The sequence below is a fragment of the Urocitellus parryii genome, chromosome 2, assembly GCF_045843805.1.
Source record: "Urocitellus parryii isolate mUroPar1 chromosome 2, mUroPar1.hap1, whole genome shotgun sequence".
NCBI lineage: Eukaryota > Metazoa > Chordata > Mammalia > Rodentia > Sciuridae > Urocitellus > Urocitellus parryii.
In genome coordinates, this window is record NC_135532.1 from 185595829 (window position 1) to 185610031 (window position 14203).

At 44.5% G+C, this 14203-nt stretch overlaps 1 protein-coding gene across 1 annotated transcript; it reads right to left on the reverse strand.

The window, feature by feature from the left end:
• Positions 1–1545: 1545 nt before the first annotated feature.
• Psmd2 (proteasome 26S subunit ubiquitin receptor, non-ATPase 2) lies at positions 1546–11050 on the reverse strand. The gene is made up of 21 exons (XM_026389353.2): positions 10863–11050; positions 10361–10417; positions 9878–10042; positions 8547–8668; positions 8052–8276; positions 7595–7753; positions 7297–7441; positions 7059–7119; positions 6670–6816; positions 6392–6498; positions 6096–6223; positions 5691–5778; positions 4245–4407; positions 4044–4145; positions 3741–3886; positions 3395–3478; positions 2941–3109; positions 2765–2859; positions 2491–2617; positions 1956–2074; positions 1546–1809 (listed from the first exon to the last, which is right to left on the reverse strand). The coding sequence occupies exons 1-21, from the start codon at positions 10995–10997 to the stop codon at positions 1627–1629; spliced, it is 2727 nt and encodes a 908-aa protein (XP_026245138.1). The 5' UTR covers positions 10998–11050; the 3' UTR covers positions 1546–1626.
• Positions 11051–14203: the final 3153 nt, after the last annotated feature.

Here is a 14203-nt window from a genome sequence, read left to right on the forward strand (position 1 = left end):
GGACAACAGGCCTGATGATGCCCAATGTTTCAACTACTTCTTAGAACTGGGGATTGAAACCAACAGTGCTTTTACCATTGAGCTATATCCTGGTGGGATTTTTGTTGTTGTTGTTGTTTAAATTTTGAGATAGCGTCTCACTAAGTTGCTGAGGCTGGCCTCAAACTCACAATCCTCCTGCCTCAGCCTCCCGAGTCACTGGGATTACAGGCGTGCACCACTGTGCCCAGAACTTCAACCATTTACAGGCTTCCAAGCAAAAGCAAGACATGGAGACATTCAATCAAAGTTGTTGCTGCTTCTCCGGGTAAGGCCTTGAGTTAAAATGAGTCTCTCAAGTCTCCAATAAAGACAGATTAATATAGTGAAAAAGTGCATGGGCTTTAGAGTCAAATGGACTTAAGATTCAACAGTCCTGGTCTCTATCACTTATATGACTTATTAAACTTCTCCAAACTTCCATTCTCAATAAAACATGGAGATATAACTACCTAAAAATTGTTATGAAGTCTCAGAAGCATGAAGAACAGTTATTCTTTTAATATTTATTTAAAAACCTATTTAGTACTAGCTACTGTTTGAAGATTAAATTTACAGTATTGGATAAAATGTTAGCTATGATTATCTTACAGGACATGATCCTCTCCATACACCCTGCATCTCCAGAGGTTCAAGCCCTAAGCAGGGGTATAGCAATATTGTACCAGCCCCACTAGAAAGCAGCATGGCAGATCAATGATGATTATGTTCCAGAAAGGAGGCCACTCCTCTTTCCCATTTCTACACTAAGAGGAAGGTCAGGGTCAGGCTTTTTATCTACTTTATACAAGGACAGCCAAAAAGTAGATGTTAATAATATGATCAAATCCTATCGAGAGTGAAAGAGGGTAGGTCACAGAGATAAAGATGTCCCTCTCAGCAGCACAAGTAATTAAAGAGAAGAACTGTTTATTCTTGGGCATCCTTAGGCCCAAGTTATGAGATAATGGGCTTGGGTGTGTGATAGGGTGGGGAACACAGGATCAACAAGTTCCTTAGAAATTCTTAAAAGTTTGTGTAAAGTTAGCCACTTTGTGTAAAGTTAGGTAAGTGGCACACGCCTGTAATCTCAGCAACTTGGAAGGCCAAGACAAAAGGATCACAAGTTCAAGGCCAACCTCAGCAATTTAGCAGGGCCCAAAGCAACTTCCCCATGAAACTCGGTCTCAAAATAAAAAAACAGTAAGGGCTGGGGATACAGATATAACCAAGGGTTATATCTCCAATATAAAAAAAAAAAAAAGTTAATGTAAAAAACTTTTACATGTGTAATTCTTATAAAGAAGATTCATTATATTTATCAGCTTTTCAAGGGTTCTAAGAAAATAAAAACAGAAGATGATCAAGAAGGTGTGGGGAAAAAGAGGAGCTTAGTTCCTTTGATTCAGGACAGCCTCCCTACTACTCTAGGCTCAGGGTTGCTCCAAACAATGCTCTCTGATATCAATTTCACACTCTAGTCTAACCCTGGACCATGATACCCTAGAAAATAGACAGAGAGAGACCTTGGGGATAAAGGTCTTTATTGAACAAATTATCTCACTCAATAACAAAAGAATAGGAGGTAACAATCCCTCTGGTGGCCACTTAGAGGTCATAGTTGGGGTTCTTCCGAAGGATAACAAAACCTTCCAGAATGGGGGTAACAGGAAGAAACTCCTCAGTGGCCAATTCTGCCCGTTCCCCATGTGCCAACAACACTGGGGTTGTGTGTGTCTGGAACCCTGTGATGGTCTTAGGCTTGCCAGCCTGGCCCACCACATCCACTGCCTGTGGGATGAGAAAACTAAAATGAAGGGATTGCCAGTGGGAGAGAAGCAACACCCCAATCCCCACACCAGTTTCAGAGAAGCAAGATTATATGTGTATTCTCCAAGTCCTAGAGTTCAGACTGAGCCCTCCCCTCAACCCCTCACCTGGCCCACACGAACAGACACCGGCAATGGCCGCAGCTCCTCATCGAAGGTAACCAGCATTCGGGGCTGCATAGCAGCCACCAGCCCATACAATACATAGTGCGATTTACCTAGAATGACTGAGGGAAGCACACAGGAAAAACTGTTATAGACAACAAAGTAAACTTGACCTGAACCTTGGTATCCCACTCCAGCCTTGACCCTTTAAGCCATCTTCAGCTGAATCCACACTGTCCTCATATACCTTACTACTAACCCAAGATGCCCTTCCTCCCTTTATCCACAGCCTCAGACTTGAGAATCACTTTTCCTAGTCATTTAGCAACAGACACTGGGCTAATCATCCTTAAACCTTTTTAGGCCAGATCAAAAGTATGGGAGAGAAAAGGTTTTATGAGAGCCATTACAGGCCCAAAGAACCTAGAATACTACAGAGTTAACTTAGGGTCTTGATCCTAAATTGCCAAGGTGGCCCTGGAAGAGGTAGAAACAGAGTGTCACATGCCACAATACGATATTTCTGACAGGAACTCACTGTTGCGAACGTCCAGGAAAGAGACAAGCACAGTGAGCAGACCAGCCACTGCCACTTGACTCATAAGCTGCCGGTCACTGTGATAAGGGCAAAGGGTAAGCGTGCCCTTCCCTAAATGTGTCAGGCCCTACAAAAAAAAAAAGAACAGTAGAGGAGACATCACCTAACCTGGTCAAGTTGCTCACATCTTCCCTCCCAGTCCAAACTCCACCACAGATACTTCCCTTGGCACTCTTCAAGGAGAACAGTTCTATTTTTTTTGTTTGTTTTTTACCTGTGCCAAGCGCACCATGAAGAGATTGTTGGGGTCCTTAGCATGATATTGGGCTAACTGGCGTAGCATCGCAGCCAGCCGGGCATTATTGGTACCTGGAAATGTTAACGATAGAGGCTAAAGAATATCGAATCTTCTCCCAATCTGCTTACCATCATTTTCTGCCTTGTACTCACCACTGCCCACCATGCCCATGGCAAAGATGGAATTGTAGGAAACTTCTGGATCAGCATCATGAGAGAATTTGCTTAGAGTATCCAGAATGTTGAGTCGTGGATTTGAAACAGAGATTAGGGCCAGTGCTAAAGGTACAGCTCGCCGGAGTGTAGGCTCCCCATATCTCAGCTGGTGTTAAAGAAAACAATGACAGAAATGAGGGAAATTCAATTATAGGAATGGGCTGATGGGTAAAAAGAAGACTTCACTTCTGTAGAAAGGGCACCACAAAAAGATCACTTCTCTACCTAGAAAATCCCTCAAGAGTCTCCTCTAGTCATCATAATTAGTAATATTCTAGGGGTGGAGGTATAGCTGAGTAGTAGAGCAACTGCCCTGCTTGCACAAGACCCGGGGGGTTCAATCCCAGCACCACCAAAAAAAAAAAAAAACAAAACTTCTGTCTTTACTCACCAAATGGCCAAAGGTTCGTAGTGCCATCTCTGCACCAATCTCCTCTCCCATAGCAATAAGGGCAATACCCAGAACAGCTACTCCCTGTAATTGAAGAGACAGCAGAATCCACTAAGCTCCAGGAAAGAAAGAAAAAAATAATAATAATCCTTGACTTCCTTGACTCAAGACCCATCTGAGAAGAAAAGTCAAAACACCCTTGCCCCTCATGGACAGAACCCAATCTCTTGCTATTTCAAAACATGGTAATACCCAAACACACTCTAAAACAAAGCCAAAGCTGTTCTCCTACATGCTCATCTTTTCTCAAAGACTCCCTCTGAGAGTGCCCAGCTGCCCTCCTAACCTGATGTGCTCCCATGTCAGCAGGGGCTTCCTTCTTGTCCTTGTCTTTCTTTTCCTTTTTGTCTTTGTCTTCCTCTTTTTCCTTGGAGTCAAAGTGTTCACTACAAATGTGAAGCAGCTGCTGCACCTTCAGCACATTCCCAGAGCCTATGGTAGGGTGAGAAGAGAGAAATGAGAAGGCATCAAGGAAAAACTTACTTTGTAAATGGGAGAAGCCTAACAAAACTAAAGCATATCAGAATGAACAACAAAGGAGAAACAACATGGGGGAGGGACCATAAGACAGGGTATCAAAGACACTGACCTGCATAGGCACATACATCTACCAGTGTGTTGGCAAAACTGCGGAATGGTTCTGACACAACCTCCAAAGCAGCAAGGATCGCCTCAATGGCCTCACCCTTCCCTACAGGACAAAAGCAAGGGGTCAGAGAACACTTGCTTCACTCCAGCTTAGTCTGATATATTTACAGTCAGCCCTCTGACCAAACAGATGTCCCCTCACCCAGGTGATTGAGGCCCAGGCCAAGAGGAAGCCAACGGGCATAAGTATCCTTGAGCTCAGTTTCCGACTTCTCCATGATGGTCTGAAGAATAGTGGAAGTGACATCTCCATTGCAGGATCCCACTGCTATCATTCCACAAGCTAAAGCTGTCACTCCTGCCACCTAGAATTAAGAAAGCCAATATTACACATAGTAAGGTTTTAAAATACTTATCTGTCTTGATTCAAGATATCTGACTCCCACAGTCCATTGTAAGACATCCTCCCTAACCAGACCAAATAATAACTGGTGTCTGATAGGTCAAAAAAACAAGAGCTGCGACTCTTCACTGAGTACTTACTACATGCTTGCCGCTGTACCAACTGCTTTGCAGTTTTTTTGTTTTGTTTTGTTTTTTTTTAACATTTAATCCTCACAATGACTCCATAAACAGGTCGTTATTCCCTCTTTCACTGATGAAAAAAATGAGGTCTAAAGAGATTGACTTATGAGTCCACGATCATACTGCTTCTAAGCAGAGATGGCACAATTTGAACTCATGTCTTTTTAACTCTAAAACCTCTACTTTTAGCCACCATACTGTATTTACACATCACTAAAACAACTGTACTGATAAGAAAATTTAAGGGGCTGGGGATGTGGCTCAAGCGGTAGCGCGCTCGCCTGGCATGCGTGCGGCCCGGGTTCGATCCTCAGCACCACATACCAACAAAGATGTTGTGTCCGCCGAGAACTAAAAAATAATAAATATTAAAAAAAAAAAGAAAATTTAAGGTTGGCCAATGACTAAAACACTGAAGAGAATCACTGCTGCAGTTAAGATCTGGAAGGTCCCTCAAAGGCCCAGTATTAAAGGCTTGGTCCCCAAGGTGACGCTATTAGCAAGTGGTAGAAACTAATAGGCAGGATCTAAAGGGAGGTCTTTAGGTCACTGAAGAGTGCTGCGAAAGGGACTGTGGGACCCTGGGCTCTTCTTTCCCTCTGTCTGTGCCCCATGACTTGTGGTGAGGTGAACAGTTCTGCTCAGCTACATGCTCCAACCATGATATGCTACTTCACCAAAAGCAATGGGTCTGCTCAATCACGGACTGCAACTCCAAAACTATGAGCCAAGTTTTTCCATTTATAAATTGACTATCTCAGATATCTTGTTATAACAGAAAGCTGACTGATACAATCATCACCCTAAACTGCATTAAGCTACTCCATCCTCCGGCCTTAAGGATCCCCAAGGGCTAGAACTCAATACCAAAATGTTAACTCTTTAGCTTCATCTGGGCTTGAAATCCCAGTTCTAAGGGATTTCACTGAGGTTGACCACCCCCACAACATGTACAAGCTCATATATGAACACACACACAAATACCTCTTTTTCAGTAGTTATCATAGACAGTAATCAGAGTATCTTTCCTAGCTACTATAAAAGACCAACAGCCTCTACTCACCTCCATGCTGGACTTGGAATCTCCCATCACAGGAAGCAGCAATGTTAGAACATCTTCACGATTTGAGCCAGCATAGGCCAAGCCTAGCCTGCAAAGCCAGGGAGAGGCAGTCCCCAACAACAAGACAATAAAGAACCAGAGAGGACTGGTCATTCGTTCACCATGTCAACAAACATCCACACTGGGCTAGGGATGTAGCTCAGTGGAAGAGTGCCGACTTAGTGTGAGGCCCTGGGTTAGATCCCCATCCCCAGAACCACCACCAGCACCTCCCCCAACAAAAACAAAACAAAACCACCAAGAGCCAAATATTCAGTGACATGATGGCAATCCTTGGCAATACAAAGGTGAAATGGGCCCAGTTCCTGTCCCCAGTTGAACACTACCAGAAGTGAAAATTCTCACCCAAAGATGGAACCAAGTCTCATGGTGTTGCTGTTGTGGAGAACATAGTCTGAAAGCAATGCCAGGGCAGGGTCACACTCATTCCGGACCCCTGAGTTCACAATTCCACAGGCCAGGAGAGCTCCTGACTGCAAAGCACAAACAGATTCTTTACTCAAGCTACTCTATCTTCTTCACCAAAAAACACGCAACGTAGGCCTCAGTGTAGCACCTGATGTAACTGGAAATAAAAAACTGGAAGACACTAGAACATAATAAGGAGAAGTCCCCAGTGAGCAGGCTATGCCCAGACCAACCTTAATGTAATCCTCAGATGAGTACAGGTACTTGTCAATCTGGGTGAGGCCACCATCCACATCCCACAGCAGAATCATACCAAGGGATGCAGCTGCACTCAACATTCCTGAACCAAGGAAAAATCAAGCAGCCTTAAAAGGATCCTGCCCTTAGGAAACTATTATAAAGGGCTCCCCAAGGAACTATACTGTGAATCCCTTATCAAGTAACATGACTCTAGTAGGACAAAAAGAGTGACCAAAACAACACACATATAAAAGTAGTAACAGTATTATACCATGGTCTTTGTTCTTGTAAAGCCATTTATTGCCATCATCAGTCAGCAGTTTGTCCTGGCCAAAAGCTGCATTCACAAAGCCATTTACAAAAGAAGAGGCCAGGTTCATGCGGGCAGAGTCCACCTGAGAGCCACTGCCCCCAAACCCTGCACAGGAAAGAAAGGAAAGGTTTAGAGTAGGGGGAAAAAGAAAAAGAACATAGCATAGCAACCTGTCTTTAGTTCTAAGCTGGCCCCTTAGGATCTTCTAACTATGCCCTAGACAGCAACCTAGAAAAAAGATTCATGGAAGTCCAAGCCCTTGATAAGCAGATTGGCCAAGCCATCACTCCCAATACTAGGGGAACCATTAACAATCTTCTAATCCCCACACAGAGAGAGCTACTCACTGTTATTCTCTAGGTGGGTTTTATAGATGTCATCAGGCACCTTGGGCTCCATGATGTCCAGCTGAAGATAAAGAAGCTAAAGAGTCACAACTGCTTCCCCCAGTTGTCCTCTTTGTTATCCCACTGAATGGCAACTCAAACCAGAGAAAGCCAAGTCAGAGGGATAGTCAGGGAGATCAAATGGCAGAGACAGAATTACAACCAAAAAACCTGAATGAGAAAGGGCAAAGAGTCTCACCTCCCGAGCTAAGGCCAAGAAGTTGCTGTTGAGCTGTACATTGGACATGATCTCTGTCAGGTCTTCATACTCCTCTACATCTTCACTCAGTTCCAGGAATACCCCATGTCGTCCTAACATGAATGCCATTTGCTTCTGTACCACCCTGTGGTAGACAGCCATCATTACTGCTCACTATCATTCCTTAAGGGTACAGGAAAGCCCCTTATCCCTAACCAGAACTATAAGTCCAAGCTCCTTGTGCGAATGTCCCTTGCATAAGCTTATGTCTTCCTGTGCCAATTTCTTTTCTACATACACATCCTTGCAGGAGGTAAAGATGTCTTCTACCAGCTCCATGTCATTGAGCATCAGTGCCAATCTGAGGGCTTCAGGGAAACGGCTAAACTTTCGGAACACACCCAAGGCACAACGCAGTAGGGCAGAGTTCTCAGGCTCTGGCACATAATTCACGCAACTACAAAGTTTAAAAATAATAAAATTCAGAAAGTCTCAGACATTCATTTATCCCATTTATTTCACTTACCCCAAAATAAAGACCAAATGCCTACTATACACCAAGCACTATGCTAGATGCTGGAGACTACTGAAGAGACACCAAATCTGTGTTCTCAAGAAATTCATGAACATTAACAAACTAACTACAGCTTAATGCGACCCTTGAGGTATATGGCTTAGGAAAAAAAACGGGCACAACCAAGAAAGAAATGCTAGGAAGGGCACACTTGCCACCCATCTCTACCATGCTCTCTTACCTGGTGAGATAGAGGCAGACCTTTGCATATGCATTCTCATCGATGTCCTTCTCCAGCATATCCACCTGCTCAATTTCCATGAGCAGGTCACAGGCCTCATGCTCTGCATTGTGGGCCATGTTGTACGGAACAATCTCCTTCACCAGGGTAAGCAGTGGTTCCCGCTGTACTTTCTCTGCATCATCCAGCTCCTGCCACTCCTTAGCCACTTCTCCTGCCAAATGCCTATGTATAGGCATAGAACATTGAGGGAGCATAGTTTTAAGGAAAACAGTTCCCTGTGGGTCAAGGAATTTAGTGCCCAGGAAATTCAATGTGCACACAGTCTAAATTCATATCTTAAGACAGAACTTAGAATTATGCCTGAGTCCCATTCAGATTCCCAAGAGGTCTTGTTGTTGTTGTTTTGCGGTGCTGAGAATTGAACCTAGGGCCTCATACATGCAAGGCAAGCACTCTACCAACTGAGCTATTTCCCCAGTTCCAGGGTCTTACCTGACATACTCATGACCCCATGATGCCAGTTCCTCCTGGGAGCCCACCAGCCGATACTTGAGGCATTCACGCTCCCCACTCATGGTCATGGCCAAAACAGAGATGATGTCAGCAGCAAAACGCTATAAAGAAACCAGAAATTTGAAGTCAAATTCAATAGTCAAAGGTAAGGGCAGTGTAATATTATGGAATCAAGATTACTGCTACTGTCCTCAAAATTAACCATTAACTACATCCTAGTTTCTGTACTAAAAATTTCCACCTTATCTAAGCTAACCCTCATAACCTAAGGCTGGTATTGCTATCTCCCTCTTAAACCAACAGAGCTGAAGGGTAATAAGCGAGAGAGAAAAAGCAAAGAAAAAAACTCTAAATTTTATTTGTTTATTATATATTTAAAGATATGGGATTTATCTGGGCATGGTGGTGCACATCTGTAATCTGGATTTCAGGTTTGAGGTCAGCCTCAGCAACTTAGTGAGACCCTGTCTCAAAATAAAAAATAAAAAGGGGCCGGGATGTAGCTCAGAGAGAGTGTTCCTACTGCACTGCAAAGAGGCAGGGAAGGCAGAGTTAGGCATCTTGTTATGTTGCCCAGGTTGGCCCTGAATTCTTAGACTCAACAGATTCTCCTGCCTCAGCCTCCTAAGAAACTGGGACTATAGGCATGCTACCACACTCAGTTTAAATTTTACTTTAATTGTAGGAATAAGCTATTAAAAGGTTTTATGCAGGGGCTGGAGATGTGGCTCAGCGGTACCGCGCTTGCCTGGCATGCGTGTGGCCCAGGTTCGATCCTCAGCACCACATACCAACAAAGATGTTGTGTCTGCCGAGAACTAAAAAATAAATATTAAAAATTCTCTCTCTCTCTCTCCTCTCTCACTCTCTCTTAAAAAAAAAAAGGTTTTATGCAAAAACTCACAATCTAGAAAAACAAAATCACTATAGCTACTATATGAAATATTACTTAAGTGGTCACAGGCAAAAGCAAAAAGGTCAGTCAGGATGCTGACTGAAGAAGGTGAGAAATGAAGATTTCTAGTTAGGGTATACCAAGAGACAGAACTGGGGGTATATTTTAGAGAAAAATGCATGCACATGGGACAAAAAAAAAAAAAAAAAACCAGTTAAATGTAAATTAGAAATAGATTATGCTAAAAAAATCCCAAGGTCCAATATAAATGACAGATACAATTTCTGAGGAGTTGATCCTCCTTTTAGTTCTTTTGCAAGGTATTTTCACTGCAATGGACTTCAACTCAATTAGGTCTTATGTCTGCCAGGTTTCCAATGAACTAGCCTTCCACCAGCTTCTGAAATAGTTTTACCTTATTCTCCCCAGGGGCCATATTCTCATAGATTTCCTTCAGTTTGCCATAGTGTGGTCGCAGAAATTTAAGAGGCTTGGGCACTGAAGTCATGGAAGTTGTAGAAGAACGAATCTGCCTTCTCAGTTCCTCCAGGGCTGGCCGATACAGGGATGTGTCCTTCTCCTGATCACGGAGATGTAAGGACTGAGACAAAAGGAGTCGCGACTCCTCCAAGCCAACAAAGAGACATTTCACCAATATTTCCCCCAAGGAGTAACTATGTTTTATTTATCTGTGATTCCCCAACACCCCACCAGGCACAAAACCAAAATGACCCAGTTAAAATATTCTTTGTAATTCTCCTCCTTCACATCATTATCATTACACTGACCCTAAAATACAGTTCATTTCACACAGGAGTTGTTGCCTCAAAGTGGAATAAAACAAACAAGTTGGGGAAAATGCAGGTATTTACCCGCTCACGTTAACATCATGACTCACCCCCAGTCGTTCCACGAGCATCTCCAGCTCATCCTGAAGTTGTTTGTCCTCCTCAGACTGGAGAGTTGAAGGAAGAAGCTCATCAAGAGAAGGAATCTCAATCACATCCTCCTCCCATCCACCTTGGGACAGGTGCAGAGTGCGCCTGCCTCCTTAGGAGGGGCCAGATGGGCAAGGAAGGGGAATGAGAATGGGGAGCCCTGTTGGGAAGGCAGTTTCTGAGCCAGGTTCTGCTTGAATGCCGTTCTAGGAAAAGCGAATGACAATGACCCGTCCGAGCCCACCTCATGAAACGTTGGTGAGGATTGGTGGGGTCGGCGTAAGTGACAGCGCGGGATGGAGAATGGGGGACAGAGAGGCAAGGTGCTGGGAACCCGGGGGGTCGCCCCATCCGCCCTCTCCTGGGCAATGGTGGGGCCGTTGGAAGTCGGGCCCGTGGCCTGCGGGGGCGCCGTGACTCAGCCCACGGCCTCCTCTGTTGGCTCCCGGTGCCGCGCCTCACCAGCTCTTGCTCTTTGTCTTTGTCCCCGGCATCCCGCCGCTCTTTGCCGCTGGACTTTTCGTCCGCGCCGCCGGGGGCCGTCGCAGGGGGCTGCTGGGGTTGCACCGGCGCCTTGTCTCTACCACCTTCCTCCATCTCCACCGCCACTGCCGGCCCGCTGCGCGCGCACCGTCTTACACCGCCCCTTTTCCCAGACGGCCTCGCGCGCTTCGTCCCCGGCGCTCCTCCTCCTTCAGACCGGAAACGTCTGAGTGAGTCCGGGCGCGCGTCCCCCTCTGTCACGGCCTGGAAGCCCGGCCGCCGGTCCCTGCCCTCGGAGGCCGGAAGGGAACTACAATTCCCAGCCTCCTCCGCGCCACAGGCACCGCCCCCGAGCCTTGTGGGCTTTGGGTGAGCTCCGGCTGGTAGGAGGGGAGGAGGCTTCGAGCAGAGACGTTTTCCTCGACCGTGGATTTCCTAACTGTGAATAGAGCCTACAGAGACACCCCATGGGATGGTGCGACAAACACACAAGACTCTTGAGATCCTGGGCGCTTCATTGTAGTCTGTGTGGTATCTGTGTGATCTAACCCCTCACCATTGAGAAATAGTTAATTAACTTCAACATCCCCCTACCACCACCCTCGTGAGATGTGCTATTACCCGAAATCTTTGGGGTGGAGCCAAAGGGAATCGATAAATTAAGTCGTATAGTTCAGTGCGAAGTTCTGGAGCTAAAAGCAGAACAAGACCAAACTCTACCCTCAGCCTGTCTTTTGGTCTTCCTTGCCCTGTTAAGGACTTAGGAGGGGTTGTGACTGATGTATTTCATGTCACGGCTTTTTGTTTGTTTGTTTCTTCTCCGCTCCCACCCCCGTGCTGAGGATTTGAACCTGAGTCTTTTAGTCTGCCAAGCCCTTAACTCTTTTAGGCAAACACCAGTTTCTCCTTGGGCATGGTGTGTGTGTGTAGAAGATGAGAGAGAAGGATGTAACATCCACCATTTGGGCTGAAGTCTTATTTTAGGGGTTCATACCAGGAAAGAATTCATAAAGTGTTTGTTAAAAAAAAAAAAAAAACATCTAGCCATATGTGGTGTCTCATGCCTGTAATCCCAAAGACTCTGGAGTCTGAAGTAGGAGGATGGCAAATTCAAGGCCAGCCTTCGAAATTTAACAATGCCCTCAGCAACTTAGCAAGATCCTAAGGAACCTAGCAAGGCCTTGAGCAACTTAGGGAAACCCTGTATTAAAATAAAAAATAAAAAGGGCTGGAGATGTTGCTCAATGATTAAGCACTCCTGGGTTGACCTAGTAGATACAAAATTCTGAAGCCCACAAGGCCTGGTGGAGTTTTCCTGTAATCCCAGTGATTCCAGAGGCTGAGTCAGTAGGATCACAAATTAAAGGCCAACCTCAATAACTTAGTGAAGCCCTAAGTAAACTTAGTGAGACCCTGTCTCAAAATAAAAAATGAGAAGGGCTGGAGATGTAACCCAGTGGTAAAGTGCTTCTGGGTTCAATCCCCAGTACTCCTACCTCCCCCCCTCAACACACCAAATTTTTTTGAAGCTCATTTTAAATATGTCACTCTTTTCCTCTCAGTGCTTGGATTCTAGAGCTAACCTTCCATTTCCATTGCCAATGACTCCCAGGCCTGGTCTGTGGACAGAAGTTGAACCGCCCATAGTGTTCCTATTCTTTTTCTGCCTTCCAGATGTCCTTACATTTTCATGCTTTCTTCAGCCATCTGAAGAGGGATTTCTAATAAATTTCTTTTTTTACCCCCATGACTTTCTTCTATCAGCCCTTGGAATTTTGTTGTGTGTACCAGTCACAACCCAACCAGAACCCTGCAGGAGATGATGTGGATGTTGTAGCATCAAGCACAGCCTATTAATCAGCTGGTTATTCCTGGTAAAGAGATGTGAAGAGTTGAGCTTTTTCAACATTTTGTGGGTTTAAAATGTTTTAAAATAAAAATTGGGAGGATAGGAGAATGCAAACTTATAGACAAGACAAAATTGGTGTTTAAAACTGAATTCTTGGGGCTGGGGATGTGGCTCAAGCGGTAGCGCGCTCGCCTGCCATGCGTGCGACCCGGGTTCGATCCTCAGCACCACATACCAACAAAGATGTTGTGTCCGCCGAGAACTAAAAAAAAATAAATATTAAAAATTCTCTCTCTCTCCTCTCTCACTCTCTCTTTAAAAAAAAAAAAAAAACTGAATTCTGCAATTTACCAGCTCTAAGACTTGGGGAAGCTACCTAACCTCTCAGCATGGTTTCTGCCTGTGTAAAATGTGAGTATTAAAATATTTCCCTTGCAAATTTCTTTTCGAATGAAATGAGACAATAGATAAAGTGATTAAAAATGACTGATTAGATGCCTGGCAACTAGAAAGGAGGCAGTTATCTTATTTTCTAAATACCTTAAATCTGCTGCAGTGAATATGTGTATTCCCCTTATCACCTCAAGCACTCAAGCTTCCAAACATCTCTAGCCAAATGCAAATATCTGGCAGTTTTTTTTTTAAAGCCCCTTGATAACATTGATGTCCTGCCTCAAGCTTCATTTCAGCCAAACTGCTCTCCCAGAAGCATTCCTTCCTATCATTTTGCAAAGCTCTCAGCTTTATGGCCAAACTGCAGTCCCATCAGAGGCCAACTCATTTACCTGCCCCTTCTTACCTCCTTCCTTAAAACTGCACCCATAATCTTGCCATACTGCCCCCTAAACATGAACTGAACTCTGTTTATCTGAGAACCATTCAACCTCAAACCATCATTTATACACCAGAAGTGCACCTAGAAGTTTATAACATTGCACTGTTTCCACTAGGTTGCCACTTTCTCTGCGTGATATCAAATAGCCAGATTGCTTTGCGGCCCTTCTTCCTGTTAACTCTCAAAACTGACAGCAGATGTTAAAATTTCCTCTTTCCATGCCTACTATTCCTACTACCCTTCTCCAGACTCTCATTCTCCATTATGTCTCTCATTTACTCCCTTATGATCATTCTAAACATTTCATATTTCTGAACATGTCCTGCCCCTTCAAGCTGATTAGCATTTTCATATTGCTATTCCTTCTGTATGGAATGCCCTTTACTGTTTTCAGCTAGTAGACTCTCTGGTCCTCTGAGCTCCAGCCCAATGTTACCTGTTTAGGATTCTTTTCCTACCCTACCTTTCAGGTTATTTATTTCTTCCCTGTGTTCCCACCATGGGTGGCACATACCTCTCCCTCCCTCTGCTCTGACCTCCTAGAGGAAAAGGAATTAACTGTCTTGTTCATCTTCATACCTTTTGAACCCAACCAAATGCTTGGCTTGTGGAAGTTCCTTACAGATATTTGCCAAA

Coding starts and splice junctions, on each gene's coding strand:
- Psmd2 (XM_026389353.2), bottom strand. CDS start 10,997: ATGGAGGAAGGTGGTAGAGACAAGGCGCCGGTGCAACCCCAGCAGCCC. Junction 4,146..4,244: donor CCTGGGCCTCAATCACCTGG/GTGAGGGGACAT, acceptor TTTGTCCTGTAG/GGAAGGGTGAGGCCATTGAG. Junction 2,618..2,764: donor TCATGGTGCGCTTGGCACAG/GTAAAAAACAAA, acceptor TTTTTTTTGTAG/GGCCTGACACATTTAGGGAA.